The sequence below is a fragment of the Ceratotherium simum genome, chromosome 22 (genome assembly GCF_057802395.1).
Source record: "Ceratotherium simum simum isolate JZ-2026a chromosome 22, ASM5780239v1, whole genome shotgun sequence".
Lineage (NCBI taxonomy): Eukaryota > Metazoa > Chordata > Mammalia > Perissodactyla > Rhinocerotidae > Ceratotherium > Ceratotherium simum.
The window spans coordinates 26,685,478-26,700,726 of record NC_141921.1 but is presented as its reverse complement, the minus strand read 5'-3'; the positions used below and the strand labels follow the sequence as shown (position 1 = coordinate 26,700,726).

General features: G+C 42.5%; 1 protein-coding gene across 1 annotated transcript in view; it reads right to left on the bottom strand.

Annotated features, from left to right (window-relative positions):
- Positions 1 to 1,391: 1,391 nt before the first annotated feature.
- Positions 1,392 to 15,249, bottom strand: part of SNRNP40 (small nuclear ribonucleoprotein U5 subunit 40) — a 35,332-nt gene continuing 21,474 nt past the window's right edge. Inside the window, exons 6-10 of the mRNA XM_004425862.3 lie at positions 10,623 to 10,743; positions 8,527 to 8,609; positions 6,915 to 6,976; positions 2,641 to 2,744; positions 1,392 to 1,907 (exon numbers count right to left, since the gene is read on the bottom strand). Of these exons, the coding sequence (XP_004425919.1) occupies positions 1,858 to 1,907; positions 2,641 to 2,744; positions 6,915 to 6,976; positions 8,527 to 8,609; positions 10,623 to 10,743 (420 nt within the window). The 3' untranslated portion in view covers positions 1,392 to 1,857. The remainder of the gene's footprint in view (positions 1,908 to 2,640; positions 2,745 to 6,914; positions 6,977 to 8,526; positions 8,610 to 10,622; positions 10,744 to 15,249) is intronic.

Sequence of the window (15,249 nt, the reverse complement as noted above, 5' to 3'; positions counted from 1 at the left end):
TGAGTCATCCTTTGAAGATCCCACTACACTTTGTATATTAAAGGCTCTAAGCAGTTCTGCAGTAAAGAAACCAGTTTCACTTTATTTAACCCAGTCTTTTCCAAACTTATTTGAGCATAGGATCTTTATGCCCCAATGTATCTAACATTTCTGGAAACAGTGTTCTATGGAATACACTTTAGGACACCTCAACCTACAGGATCAAGTACATGAAGGACAAGCTCTGCGGGCTTGGCCCCTACTTAGTTCTGCCACTTTACTGTCCCCACCTCTAACCATGCTGAAGTTCTTTTGGCTCATGAAACATGCCAGGCTTTCAGGCTTGTTCCTGTTTCTTGGAATGCACACTTCCTCGCCCACTTGGCAAAGCCCTATTCATCCTCTAAGTCCCAACCTAAGCATACTCACATAATCTGGGAAACTTCCTTAACTCGCCCAGGCACAATAAACTGCTTTCTGTTTCCAGTGCACTTTATTCAAACTTCATTCACTGTATTAAAAGTAAATGATTTGACAGCTTTATTATCATGCTGGTTCCTTCATTTAATGAGTTAAATATACTTGAACATATGCTCACTTAAAACTATCCTCTCTCTTATAACTTAAGATAAATATACGATCCAGCTTTGTGAGCTAAAAGTATAAAATCAAACACGTTGAGAACAGGTAGGAGTGTGAAGACCTCTGTGTTGAGACAGGAGATTTGGAAAAGACAGACTCCACTCCCCAGTGCCAGATGGAATTGACTAGTGCCGGTTTACATGCTAGGTGCAGTCACCCAGTGATCCAGGGAGACAGTAATCTGTGTCTTGGGGGTAGAAGGCAACTAATGGCATTTCTTAATGTCCCTGTTGGTTTAGGAAAAGACAGACAAGGAAGCAGAATCATAAAAAAGTCTCAGACAACGTCACGGCCCAGTTCCACCAAAACTTCTTTGGATTCCTTTTGAGTTGAGTTTCATGCAGCATTCCAGCCAATGTCATTCTACCAGCTAAGACCATCCCCAATCTGCCCAGTTCAGAAACCCTGAGTGTAGGGACTGCTGCTCAGAAAAGTGCTTTTGGCAAGAGGCAAAGTAGACAAAGACCCTGTTCATTAAAGACTGTGTAAGAGAACCAGGTTCTTTTTGACCTTATTTATCACCTCTTGACTGCTATGCTTCTAGCAGGAGGCAAGTATTTATTACTGAAAAATTATTATTATCTGTTTGTCATTTTCATAGGAGTGAGTAAACCTAAAAACACAGAAAAGGGAAGAAAAACCCAAACATCCCAGTGAATAGCTTCTTCGAAGTTTAAATGGACTTGATCCCCTGGCCACAACATGCCCTGCTCAGATTTACAGCGATAGAGCCTCAAAGACAAGACAGCAATAAATCCAATCCACATGACTCTTGTAAAAAAGCATCTATTTGGCTTTTAATACAAAATAACTGAGAAATACAGAAAGAAAATATCATACAAGCCAGTTACTGAATTAAAAAAAAAGTCCCCAACAAACAAATTTCAGTCATATTCCCTGTCTTCAGCCTGGATTAGAAAACAGGAAACCACAAACCAATCAGTGTCTGTCCCTTTGAAGAAAACCTATAAAAAAAAAAAAAAAAAAAAAAAAGGAAAAAAACCAAACAGTCCCTGAAATCTGGCAGACGGTTTTAGAGGCCACTGGAAGCTTGCCTTAATCACCCTGGTGAAATGGAATACATGTGGTTGTTGGAATATGGCCACCGCCTCACTGCTTCTTGCTAATAATGAGCTTCATCTGAAGGGAGGATGTGGGCCTGGGCACCATCTGATACCGCTTATGCCGTCTGAGGTCTCAAGGTCAAGCAGCCCTGGAGTCTTCCACTCCATATCGTCACTGAATCTCCCCCATATACAGTCTCTTGTCACTGGACGCTGAGAGAACTGAGGTGAAAAGAAAAGAGAAGATAACTGGAAATAACGAAGGCTCAAGAAGACCTGGTGCTTAAGGGCTCTTGTGTCAAGAGCCAATTTTGTTATAAAGGAGCAACTGGATTCCCTCCTCAACACCATTCACAGGAAATTGTAGCCTGGCTTTTCAATCCAGGTCCTCTCAAAACCACGAGGGTGGACTGTGCTTTGGGAAATACATTATCAGGCTCTCAATCCTCATGTCCCCGGTCAGTCAAACCCTAAGAAAAAGACCTTCTCAGTCATTCTAGAAGAGAAGAACCAATGTCTCTGCCAGTCATTTTATAAATGTGCTTCTGCTTGTTATACTTAGCCCTGGAGAAAGTTACATTTTCTCCTTAAATTCAAGGCCCATTATTTAGTTTAGGTGGCCAATAAAATGTAAGTTAAGTTGCAATTTATATCTGAATATTAAAAAATATCATTCTTTTTATCCAAATACATGGTTGAAACATAGACTTGAAGCAAGTAAACTCGAAAGAACTAGAAATAAATAAACTAACCAACCTCCCTATGAGACCGAGAAGAAAATGGAACACTGCTCTTACTCTCACCACTTAGAACAACAGTGGGACTGTCAACGATACTCACAAAGACTGTTTGGAAATTCACATAAAACAGACGTCCACCTTTGCCCCTGTATTCTCAGGGCCCCTTTAGGGAGATTCCCACGGTTTCCCTTCCCCCACAGTCAGGACAGACTTACTGATGGGCTCGTCAGGGTGGAAAGCCACTTCATTGATGGAGCCAGCATGGCCAGGCAGCTTATACAAAATCCTCCTGCTTGTGGTATCCCACACATACACAAACCTGCAAGGTATCATGAAGAGCAAGGGTAAGGCCTCTCAGAGCTGAGGGCAGGGCACAGGCATAGCTTTTTAAGGGAAATGGAAGCAATGATTTATTTATTCTCCCCATATCTACTGAACTGTGTTCTGGCTTTTAGAACCTAAGAACACAGATATATATATATATTTTTTGTGTGTGTGAGGAAGATCAGCCCTGAGCTAACATTCATGCCAATCCTCCTCTTTTTGCTGAGGAAGACTGGCCCTGAGCTAACATCTGTGCCGATCTTTCTCCACTTTATGTGGGACGCCGCCACAGCATGGCCTGACAAGTGGTGTGTCGGTGCGCGCCTGGGATCCAAACCTGGGCCGTCAGCAGCGGAGCACGCACACTTAACCGCTATGCCACAGGGCCGGCCCCAGAACACAGATTTTGAATGAGGCATGGACTTGAGCAACTGAGTGGAGAAATAGAAATAGCTAAAAATATAAGCATTACTGGAATTTTCAAAATAAGAAAATGGAGAAGAAAGACAAACAGTTTTTCCTACAGACCTCACATAGAAATCTTCTTTGAAGAACATCTGATAAGGCTGTAGTTAACCTCATATGCATCCAGGAATGTCTTAAAGGTAACCCAACTCATGGCAGGTTGGGAGTCTAGGTTGTAGATCTACCTGAGTCTCTTAGTATTGTACCCAAATCACAGAGGCCAGAGAAGGGACAGGAAATTTCTGCTATATAAACATAACTCAAACATAGATTTGACCCAAATCTTGCACTGAATTCGTGGGCAGAAAGAATGCTGAATTCTAGCATGGGAAGGGGCCAAGAGAAACCAGCTAGTCTAAATTCATTTTACAGACAAGAAAACTAAAGTACAGTGACTTTTCCAAGGTGACACAGTTCATCAGTGGCTGAACTAAAATTAGATCTCTTTTTTTGCTGAGGAAGATTCACCCTGAGCTAACATCTGCTACCAATTTTCCTCTTTTTTTGCTTGAGGAAGATTCGCCCTGAGCTAACATCTGTGCCAGTCTTCCTCTATTTTGTATGTGGGTTGCCGCCACAGCATGGCTGACAAGGGGTGTAGGTCTGCACCCAGGATCCAAAGCCATGAGCCTGGGCCGCCGAAGCAGAGCGTGCCGAACTTAACCACTACGCTATGGGGCCGACCCCTAGAACTCTTAACATATTCCAGTATTCTCCTTTCTCTCACCACCCTCAAACACCCTGCTCCACTCAACCCTGCTTGGGTCATTTTAAGCTGAGGGGGAAAATAAAGAGAGATTATCTTCAAACAAACATGCAAAAATAATCTGTTGGTAAATTTAAAGGGCTAGTGGTTTTCAGGCAGGTTATAAAAATTATTTACATTTTTATTCAGTCAACACCTACAATGGCATACTCACCAGTACTTGATTATAAAATGCCTAGTTCTGACGCGACATTACACTTTTGGTTTAAAATTCAAATAAACAAGAGCTTCTTAATTACACTGTTTAGCTCTCAAGGGATAGGCTCCACAAGAACTAAATAAAAGTTCGAAGCAAGATGGAAGGAACCCCATTTGTCTACAGACTCTTCTGATGCTCACGCTCTCCCTACTGTCTTCTTTCCTGCCATGCACAAATAACTGTCCTCATTAATCCAGCTAAGGGCAGTGTGGCACAGTGAAAAAGTATATGAGCTCTAAAGTCAGAAAGACCAGGGTTCAAGTCTCAATTCAGTTATATAATAGCTAAGTAACCTTAGATAATTATTTATTTCTAAGCTTCTCTGAGCTTCTCTTTCCTTAGTTGTAATGACAGAGATGATACTGATCTCACAGCTTGGTTGAGAGAAATAATGAGATAATGTAGGCAAAGTGCCTGGCACACAGAATTAATGATAGCTATTGTTATGACGAATGTTTATTATCAAAAGAGAATCACATGAAGTCAACAGGCTGACTAAATCACTCACTGCAGAGAGACTGGCCAGTCTTCCACAGTCCTTGACTGAAGGGTTTCAAGTCTGAACATGAGGAGGCAGGTGATTTGCAAGCAGAGTGGAGAAATTTGCCAAATCCAGGCCAAGCTGAAAAGCAGTTTTCTCAGACGGAAGGATACATTTCCCAGCCATATAAAAGCCAGCAGAACCCCACATCTCCAAGGGTTTACTGCAAGGCCTTGCTCTCCACGGCTGCCAATCAGATGCTAAATTCAGCGGGGTTCCCTGTCTGCCCCTGACTCGGGCGTGGCAACATTCGGCAGGAACCAGCTCCTTATGTAACAGAGCTGCTTGTTGAGGGGGGCTAACTGGCAAGGTGCCTGTGAAATCTGGCCAACCCCCAGCACGCAGACACACAGGCCTTCCCCCACACCAGAGCCACAATGCCACATGTAAGGTTTAAAGGAACAGTGGGGAGGAAAGAGGGAAGAGAGGACGCTGAAAAGTCAGAAAGGGCCAAAGTCAGAAAGAAACTGCTCAGCAGAAAAGCTTATGCAAGTATCACTGAAAAGCTTAATTACATAGGAAAGATATACTATCTCTGCTGAAAATTATATAAAAACACTCAGAATACTCTGTCAGAATACAATATACCTTAGGTTGTGGACTTGTTTCCTAAGGTCTTCTTTAGTAAACTGACCAGTGAAAATCTCTTAGATTCCCTCTTCAAGGCAGCTCTCTAAACCACCAGGACTCAAACCATCCATGTGGCACTGTTTCACCTGGACCCTTTTTTCTCCAGAAAATACTTGAATACTTGTCCATTTTCCCAGGCATTAAACTTGACAGGAAAAAAAGTGGACTCTGGAATCTTCAGTTACGTTCATTATTGTTCACTAATAGAAAGGTGTGGGGCAGACCAAAGTGAGGCTTCTCTATGGCCGTGCTGGGGCCCCAAACAGGAGAAAAGCCTGGAACATGCTGAAAGCCCCAGCTAGCCCAGGAAAGGCTTCATGTTTATAGAATGGTGCCAGTTTCAGTAGAGTGGCAGTAAAATTTCTAAAGGGGAAGAGGGGGGTGTTAAGCTAAGTAGGGTCTCCCAATGGGAGCTAAATTGTACAGTTTGCCATCAGAGGGCCTCATCATTCTTTACCATTCCACAACAGCCTTGGCACCTGGACATCCCTATTCAACCTCTGACTCCCTCCCAAGTATAGCTCACCACAGACATACCAAATACAACAGCACCTGACAGAAGAATTCTCTCCCTCTGTTTCTAATTCATCACATGATGCCAGAGCCAGTTTAAACTGACAGCTAAGAAAGCCTCACAGTCTCTTACTTCAGCTCAGAGTTGGAAAATACCTAGCCCACACGCTGCCACACCCCTCATCTAACAATCATGGCACTTTTCCCCAATGAACCCAGACCCAGCTATGAATCATCCTCAACAAGGTGGCCATTACCAAAAGCCGAGCTGATATGTTCAGCTCTTGGTAATGGGTAAAATTTGACTGCCATCCTTGAGCTGGGAATTCATTCATGTAATATTCACTAAGTGCTTACAGATCCAGCACTGCCCTTGGTTCAGAGATGACTAAGACTCATTTCCTGACCTCCTGAAGAAAATAATCTAGGGAGGGTGTGCCACTATGTCTGACTGTAAGATGTAACAGATGCTAATAAAGGTTAGATGTATAAAGTGTGACTACAGCACAGAGCAAAGAGCAATTAGTTATGCCCAAGAGGTAAGGGAGAGAGAGGGCCAGGGAAAGTTTACAGACATAACATAGAGGTGATTACTAGAGAGATACAGAGTTTGGATAATGGAGAAGAGGTGATATGAGAGAGAATCCTGGAGGCACAAGGGATGAAAGAACAGGAAGACTTCCACGTGAGCGAAGCATTATGTGATGGTGGGGGAGGTGAGGACACAATATGTGTGTGAATGAACTGAAGCATCGTAGAGGAATCTGATGAGGAAAACTGGAGCCAGCTGAACTTAATATGATGGCAAAAGGAATCCAACAGAATCAAAGAAACTGTCTACCCTCCAGGTCTAAAACATATCCAACGAGGGTGGAAATAATGTGTTTGGCTGACGTGATCTTTAATCCCTTCCTACTGCACAGGGCTTCATCTCTGAGTACAGCTATAAGTCTACGTCTGCTCTAGGTTGGTATCCGCACTTCATGTATTAAACATGAGAAGATACCTGCATAGCTACATCATTCTTTACCTCATGGCTAGTAATCCTTACCTGTCGGCTGAGCCAGCTGCTATCTTGCTTCCATCAGGTGACCAAGAACATCTCAGAAGATTCTATAGTGATAAATAAGCAGGAATGCAATGAATACAGTAATGTACCAAACCCCTCTTTATTAGACTATAGAATCAATGAGAGACTTCAAATTTCTGAAGTCGAGTTTTAATTATTCTCCCCAGAAAGATGGTCAGTAATTTTTTTTTTTTGTGAGGAAGATCAGCCCTGAGCTAACATCCATGCTAATCCTCCTCTTTTTGCTGAGGAAGACTGGCTCTGAGCTAACATTTATTGCCAATCCTCCCCGCCCCCCCAAAGCCCCAGTAGATAGTTGTATGTCATAGTTGCACATCCTTCTAGTTGCTGTATGTGGGACGCGGCCTCAGCATGGCTGGAGAAGCGGTGCATCGGTGCGTGCCTGGGATCCGAACCTGGGCCGCCAGTAGCGGAGTGCGCACACTTAACCGCTAAGCCACGGGGCCAGCCCGATGGTCAGTAATTATATTATATTCTGTGGCCCAAGACAGCATACTTTATTTCATACCATATAAAAACCAAGTGTAGAAAATGCTTAATTTACAGTAAATTAGAGTGGACCTGGCAACAAAATTTTGTTCTGCTTACAAACGGAGGCTCACTTTGCTCCATTTATCTTGATCCTCATTAAAATTTTTTTGTTTATCTTGAAAGAAAATAAAAATAAAACCAAATCTAACAAAAAATAAGATTTGATTTATAAAGTGACACTGAATCTCAATGGGCTCTCAAAAGAAAGATATTAGTCTCTATTAACAAATTATCTGGGGGAAAATCTGCTTTCAAGAGCTAACCAGAGATGTGAGAGTTTAGAAAAACACTCGTTCTCTCACAACCTGGGCCATGGTGCTTACTGAAGGGAGGGATGTATTCTCAGGGCTCTAACAGCAGGTCACTGGGAGGGTGAGGGGGGGCATCTGGGTAACAGTCATGGGAGCCTCGGTCCCATATGGAACACTGACGTAAGAGGGTCACAGTTCCCAAGGAATTAAAAGGATAGGACTGTCTTGTTGAAGTCAGAAGTCCCATATTTGAGGATTGGCCCCACTACTCTCTATCTATGTGACTGCATTCCTCCCTATGCCTCTATGAGTTTTATTTCTTTTTATTTATTTATTTATTTATTTTTTTCCCCAAAGCCCCAGTAGATAGTTGTATGTCATAGCTGCACATCCTTCTAGTTGCTGTATGTGGGACGCGACCTCAGCATGGCCGGAGAAGCAGTGCATCGGTGCGCGCCTGGGATCCGAACCTGGGCCGCCAGCAGCGGAGCGCACGCACTTAACCGCTAAGCCACAGGGCCGGCCCTATGAGTTTTATTTCTGGCAAGAACAGTTTTGATGGAGAACAGTGTTACTGGAATGGAGTCCCTTCTTAGTAGAGATACTGCTCTGTATCCTTAGCACCATCTTTTTTTTTTTTTAAATTGAGATATAATTGACATATAACTTTGTATTAGTTTTAGGTGTACAATATAATGACTTGATATATGTAAATATTATACCTTAGCATCATCTTAAATGTTTCTTTGAATCAAATGGATGGTAAAACTCCTTTGCCATGCAGGACTCACCTTTTCAAAGTTGTGCACATTTCCTTGAAATATCTTCACACACCTCTCTTTGGGAGCAAATGGCCGGACATCCCAGACCCGTACTGCAAATTCAAACAAAGCAAAACAGCATTCAGCCAGAGGCCTCCTGAGAATCCAGCTAAAATTGATATCTTATCAACGACAGATGCTGTTTCTTGGGTGGGGGAGGTCCAACATGGTACACTGCTACCTGGAAAGGTTCTTTTCTTTTTCTAACAGGAATGAAATGCATTCAAGTTCTATTAACAGGGACTAAAGGTACAGAGGAAAGCTGAGGGGGTAGGAAGGGGAAATGTCAAACACATTGCTGGGGATTTGCAACAGAAAATAGGTGGGGGGGGGGGCTCATCCCATGGCCTAGTGGTTAAGGTTGGTGCACTCTGCTCTGGTAGCCTGGGTTCAACCTACACCACTCGTTGGTGGCCATGCTGTAGCAGCGACCCACGTACAAAATAGAAGAAGACTGGCAAATATGTTAACTCAGGGCGAATCTTCCTCAGCCAAAGAAAAAAAAAGTTGGGTGTGACACTAATTTCAACACAACATTTTGCAAATGATTTCTCTGCCAATCCAGAGAGTCATATCTCACAAAGCTTTGATGTGACAATCTAAATACCACTGACTACTATGACAATCAATCTTTTATAAAAACCAAACTCAGGACTGACCTTTTCTAATTTTGCTCACCGGGGCACCTGACAGTCTAAACCTGTCAAATGTACCAAGAATCAGAAACGGTAACTCTGATTCTAACTCTAGCTCTGCTACATAAGGTGGTATCAGGTAATCGCGAGGTTCTTTGTGTTCTGGTTTCCTGTATAAAATTTATGAGAATACCACTTGTTCCTCTCATTTTATAAGAGTATTTTAAGGATCAAATAAGATGATATATGTGAAAGAGCTCTAAAAGATCGGAGGCAACAAACAAAAATAAAGAATTTGTAATTTTATTATATAGCCCTAACAAGAAATTCTTCTTATTATTTTAAAACCATTTAGGGAATCTCATCTTTCCTTACTGTGAACCATGCTAGAATTAATTAATGGTAAATCCATTGAAATCAAGACAGTGTATAAACACCCATGGTAAATAGTGGCTATAGCCGTTGTTAACTAAAGCAACACCTATAGTGGAATTTGAGTGTGAAAAAAATAACTAATTCTTGAAGTCAGACAGGCATAAAAAAGGTGAAGCTATGCATGAAAGTGTGCCGTTGAGCTGAGAGTATAGTCAGAAGGTAAGAATGCTCATTCATTCAACAAATATGTATTGAGCACTCACTGAATGCTAGGCACTGTTTTTGTTACAAAATATCAGTGAAAACATTTTAGTTTCTGACAAGCCTATGAACTCGTATTACCAGAGGGGCATTTCCAAACTCTCCCAATTTAGCATATAATCCAAGTTATCCTCCTTTTTTGCTACAGTAAACCCATTCTCCCACCCAACAACTCAAAAACAAGTAAAGAAAGAACAAGAGTGTGTGTTTGTGTAAATCCAGAATGTTGAGGTGTTTTAACAAGGACATTTTATCACACCAATGCTTTCGAGTGGGGAGGGAAGACATACTGGCAGAAGAGCACAACTGAGGTATCAATAGTGATCACTGGTCACCCAGGTTTGGTGCTCTCTGAAAATGCTCGAGAACTCCCTTGGATGGCTCTCCCGACTCTCTCCTTTCTCAATACACAAATCACCAAGAATATCTTATACCCCACCTGAAACCATAGCCTTGGATTCATAGCACGCAGAGCTGAAATGGGCCTTAAAAGTAAAGTCCAGTCCTCTTATCGGCGTAGAACCTGATGCCCAGAGAGGAGAAACGCTATGTGCAAAGTTGCTCAGGGATCAGACGGCAGATCTGGGACTAGAATCCTGGCCTCTTGACCATCTCTTCTGAAGCTTTTCTATGGCGATGTGTTCTCCTAACAGCCCTGGTGAAAACCTGCGAGCCATCCTGGACTCTTTCCTTGGACCCCTCATTTACCCCACACACATTTCCAGTACCGAATGCCTACTTTATTTAGGGTCCACAGTGACTGGGCACTGGGAGAGCTTTCCTTTCCAAAGTTACCTGTATTGTCCATTGCATTGGACAAGAGATAAGAGCCTTCAGAACTTAAACTCAGGCCAGTCACTGAATCTGCATGGCCTCTCATGGTATAGGTCAGCTTGTTTTGGCGCAGGTCCCAGACCTGCAAAACAAAAAGGTGCTCCGAGAAATCAAATTGTGAACAGCAAAGAAACAGTTACTACCGAGCCAACTGCCTGCAGAAATCAGTATCCCTTCTTAATCTGGCTCTGGGCCAAGTAATACTTTACCACAAAATAGATGATTTTTATCAAAGAGGGAAAAACTCTTGTCTTTCTCAAAAGGGAATCGAAATTACTATGTTTGACTAGATAGATACAAACTAATCAATGTCAAATATTAAGGTAAAGTTCAACAAAAAATAACAGAATTTATGGAGGCTCTTTTCTTTTTTTGAGAAAGATTGGCCCTGCGCTAACATCTACTGCCAATCTTTCTCTTTTTTCTCCCCAAAGCCCCAATACACAGTTGTAGAGTTGTAGCTCTTCTATATGGGACACCGCCTCAGCATGGCTTGATGAGGAGTGAGTAGGTCCACACCTGGGATCCAAACCTGCGAACCCTGGGCCGCTAAAGTGGAACGTGCGAATTTAACCACTACGTCACTGGGCCAGCCCCTCTAGAGGTTATTTTCAAATCATAACAAAATGTTATTAGGAATTAAAAAACTAAGTAGTGGGGCCAGTCCAGTGGCTTAGTGGTTAAGTTAGTGAGCTCCGCTTCGGCGGCCTGGGGTTTGTGGGTTTGGATCCCAGGCGTGGACCTATACCACTTGTCAGCCATGCTGAGGCAGTGTCCCATGTACAAAATAGTGGGAGGCTGGCAGAGATGTTAGCTCAGGGACAATCTTCTTCGAGCAAAAAGGGGAAGATTGGCAACAGATGTTAGCTTAGGGCCAATCTTCCTCACCAAATAAACAAACAAACCCCAAACCAAAAAACAACGAAGTAGCATTTAAAATGCTTAAACTATGATTCTTAGCAATTAAAAATAAACTATTAGGGGGCTGGCCCGGTGGTGTAGCGGTTAGGTTCATGCACTCCACTTTGGCGGCCCAGGGTTCACAAGTTGGGATCCAGGGCTCGCACCTATGTACCACTTATCAAGCCATGCTGTGGCAGTGTGCCATATAAAGTAGAGGAAGATGGGGACGGATGTTAGCCCATGGCCAATCTTCCTCAGCAAAAAAAGAAGAGGACTGGCAACAGACATTAGCTCAGGGCTAATCTTCCTCAAAAAAATAAAAAAATTATTAGAACTATATAAAAACAAGTAAACATGTCCTTTGAAAAAGGCATTATGATTTCATGTAAAATGTATATAACAAGGTAATATGCAAAAATACAGAGGCTTAAAAATTTTCCTTTAATGTCATAATATGTACATGCACACATATATATACATACTATAGAAAAGCACATTTATTTAAACAAATGTAGACTGCAGATTCACTGTTGCCTGGGTAGGAAAGGTAAGAGAAACAGTTCAGCTGAAAATAACCTATGTCAGACAGGGAATACAAACAGTTTATCAAGTAATGGCTCATAAATACACTGTAACACTATGAGTTCTCATGCTAGAGATACTGTAGAAGAGTAGAAAGAGTGGAGATTTAGGCTCAGACTGAACCAGTCTTTGCCACTTAAGAGTTAGGTGTTATTGGGCCACTAACCCTCTCTGAGCCTGTTTCCGGTCTGTGAGATGGGGATAAGAACATTTACTTCTTATGGCTGTTGTGAGGATTACAAATAGAATGCTTAGCATTCATATGCCTAGTACACAGCAGGCCCTCAACAACTGGTAGCTATTATTAAGCAACTCCTAAAAATAACTCTGAAGACCAAATTTAAAAACATTTATATAATAAGCTATTAAGTAAATAAGGAAAATACAAAACAGTATTTATATTTACAAAGACTGCAACTATGTAAAAAATATATAAAGCCAATAGAAATGCTCTGGAACGTCATATACAAAAAGAACAGCAATTTTGTTAAGGTCATTGGTATTATACAAAATTTCCTCCAAATCTGATGTAATATTGCCACGTAGGTTTTCTAAGTGAAAAAATTGTTTTGCTGTCCCTGTAAGCAAGGCACTTCCTTCATCTAGAAATGAGTTCAGTGTTGTATGTCAAAGCAATACATAAGGCAGGCAACTCCACTTTCTCCATCACTAACTCACTCATGTGTGGAACCCAACTCACTTTATAGACAATCATTTTTGTGTCAGGATGTTTGTTGCCTCAATAATCAGGAAAGCTTGAAATGGCTGACATTTTTTGTTCAAGCAGTTGTTCCTCCTCTTCAGAGAAGGCACTGTTGAAATCTTTAGCTTTGTAACAACTAGGAGAGAATGCAATTCGCCAACCCTCACAGCACTTGGGTGCTATTTCCAGACTTTCCTCCTTGAGGCCTGCACACACTGTTTGTGTAGAGCCAAAATGTTCCTGGGATTTGCCACAAAAAGAGCGAGTAGGGCACTAATTTAAGCAAAACATTTTGCAAAGGTCCTAATCAGCTGTTCAGTGAACATCTGGGCATCTGATTAGTGACAGGCACTGCTGGAGCTTCCAGTCTAGCAGGGAAAACAGATGTGTAAACAAGTGACGAGAGGCCTGTACAAGATGCAACAGCACAGACAGCAGAGGCATTAACTCTCCTGTGGTACAGGGATGGGAGTAAGAAAGGCAAAGTTTCACAGAGAATGAAGCACTTGGGCAGGGTATGGAAGAAGAAAGGTATTTTTTTTTTTTTTAAAGATTTTATTTATTTATTTTTCCCCCAAAGCCCCAGTAGATAGTTGTCTGTCATAGCTGCACATCATTCTAGTTGCTGTATGTGGGACGCGGCCTCAGCATGGCCGGAGGAGCGGTGCATCGGTTCACACCCGGGATCCGAACCCGGGCCGCCGGCAGCCGAGCGCACGCACTTAACCGTTAAGCCACGGGGCTGGCCCAGAAAGGTATTTTTTACTTCGACAAAGTGGAAGGGTATTCTCAGGTAGAAATAATATGTGAAAGCAGAGAGGCATTAAAAAATTGTTGGATTGTACGGAATTAGGCAGAGAAAGGCAGCAGACGATGCTTGAGAGGTAGGCAGGCAGAAGTCAGCTCATAAATAGTTTTGAATGCCTGGCTTGGACTTTTATCTCCCTCACTGGGGATCCACAGAAGGGTTCAGAATAGTGGAATGAGTTGGCCAGATTTGCATTCTAGAAAGATCCTTCCGGCCCAGATAATTGAAGGGGATGAGAGAAAATGCTGGGAAATTAATGAGGATCTATTCTATCCCTTTATCCATTACGTTAAAAAAAAAAACAAAAAAAAACCCAAAAACAAACAACAAAAAAACCCCATCAACTAAACTCCCATTCTGACTAGAGCTCAGGATTATAAGAAATGCCAAAGAATTGCTAGTCAGACCTTCAAGCCATCAGGCAGAGGCACATTTTCTCCCTTTATTCATATTTTCCTCTGACTCTCCGATCCTATCCCCAGGAAGAAAATCTCGAGGTTGGCAGGAACAGCATACTTGCTCACAAACACACATAGAATTTGCTCCCCTCAGATTTTAAAAGGGGGCTCCCATTCCCTACTTTTCCCCCTTTCTTAGACTAGGCAGTGCTATGTGACAGACTGAGAAGCAAACAAAAACCAAGCTCTTCCAGGAGCACCTCCTAATGTGGTGAGCAAGTGTAGGGATTTGTCAAACAAGTGCTGGAAACTGGTAAGCCCCTAAGTGCTTAAAAGGTACTTGTTAACTGACTAGAGGCAATATGATAGGGTGGAAAGATTACCGGCCCCCTGCAGATACAGTTCTGGTCCTGGCTCTGCCACTGACTGAGTGCTGACTCTGTGATCTTGGCCAAATTACTTAACCTCTTAGGGCTTTGCTTTTCAGTCATCTGTAAAATAAGATGGATGACTAGATGCCTAAGGTCCTTTTCAGGTTTGTATTTTCTGAATCTATTTCTGATTGAAAAGGAGCCTCTTTTTTGCATCTTTAAGGAAATTTAGGAGGGCCTGAGGACAGTCAAGAGTCTTTCCGGGTCCAGGGGCCTTTACTCTTCCCTAAGCATGTAAGAACAGGGTGGTATTAGATAGGGAGAAGAATGAATTCTTTTTTTTTTTTTTTTGTGAGGAAGATCAGCCCTGAGCTAACATCCATGCTAATCCTCCTCTTTTTGCTGAGGAAGACCAGCTCTGAGCTAACATCTATTGCCAATCCTCCTCCTTTTTTTTTCCCCCCAAAGCCCCAGTAGATAGTTGTATGTCACAGCTGCACATTCTTCTGGCTGCTGTATGTGGGACGAGGCCTCAGCACGGCCAGAGAAGCAGTGCGTTGGTGCGTGCCCGGGATCCGAACCCGGGCTGCCAGCAGCGGATCGCGCGCACTTAACCGCTAAGCCATGGGGCCAGCCCGAAGAATGAAATTCTAATGGTCTCACTTCACTCTAGTACACCCCTTAGTTATGAAGGAGCAAAATGAAGTCAAACAACTACAGCAACCTTCTTTCAAATACTGTCTGTATTAACTGCTAGTGCCAGAAAACAATTTGGCAACCTGTATCCAAAATATGAAGCATCCTTATACTTGTTAACACATTA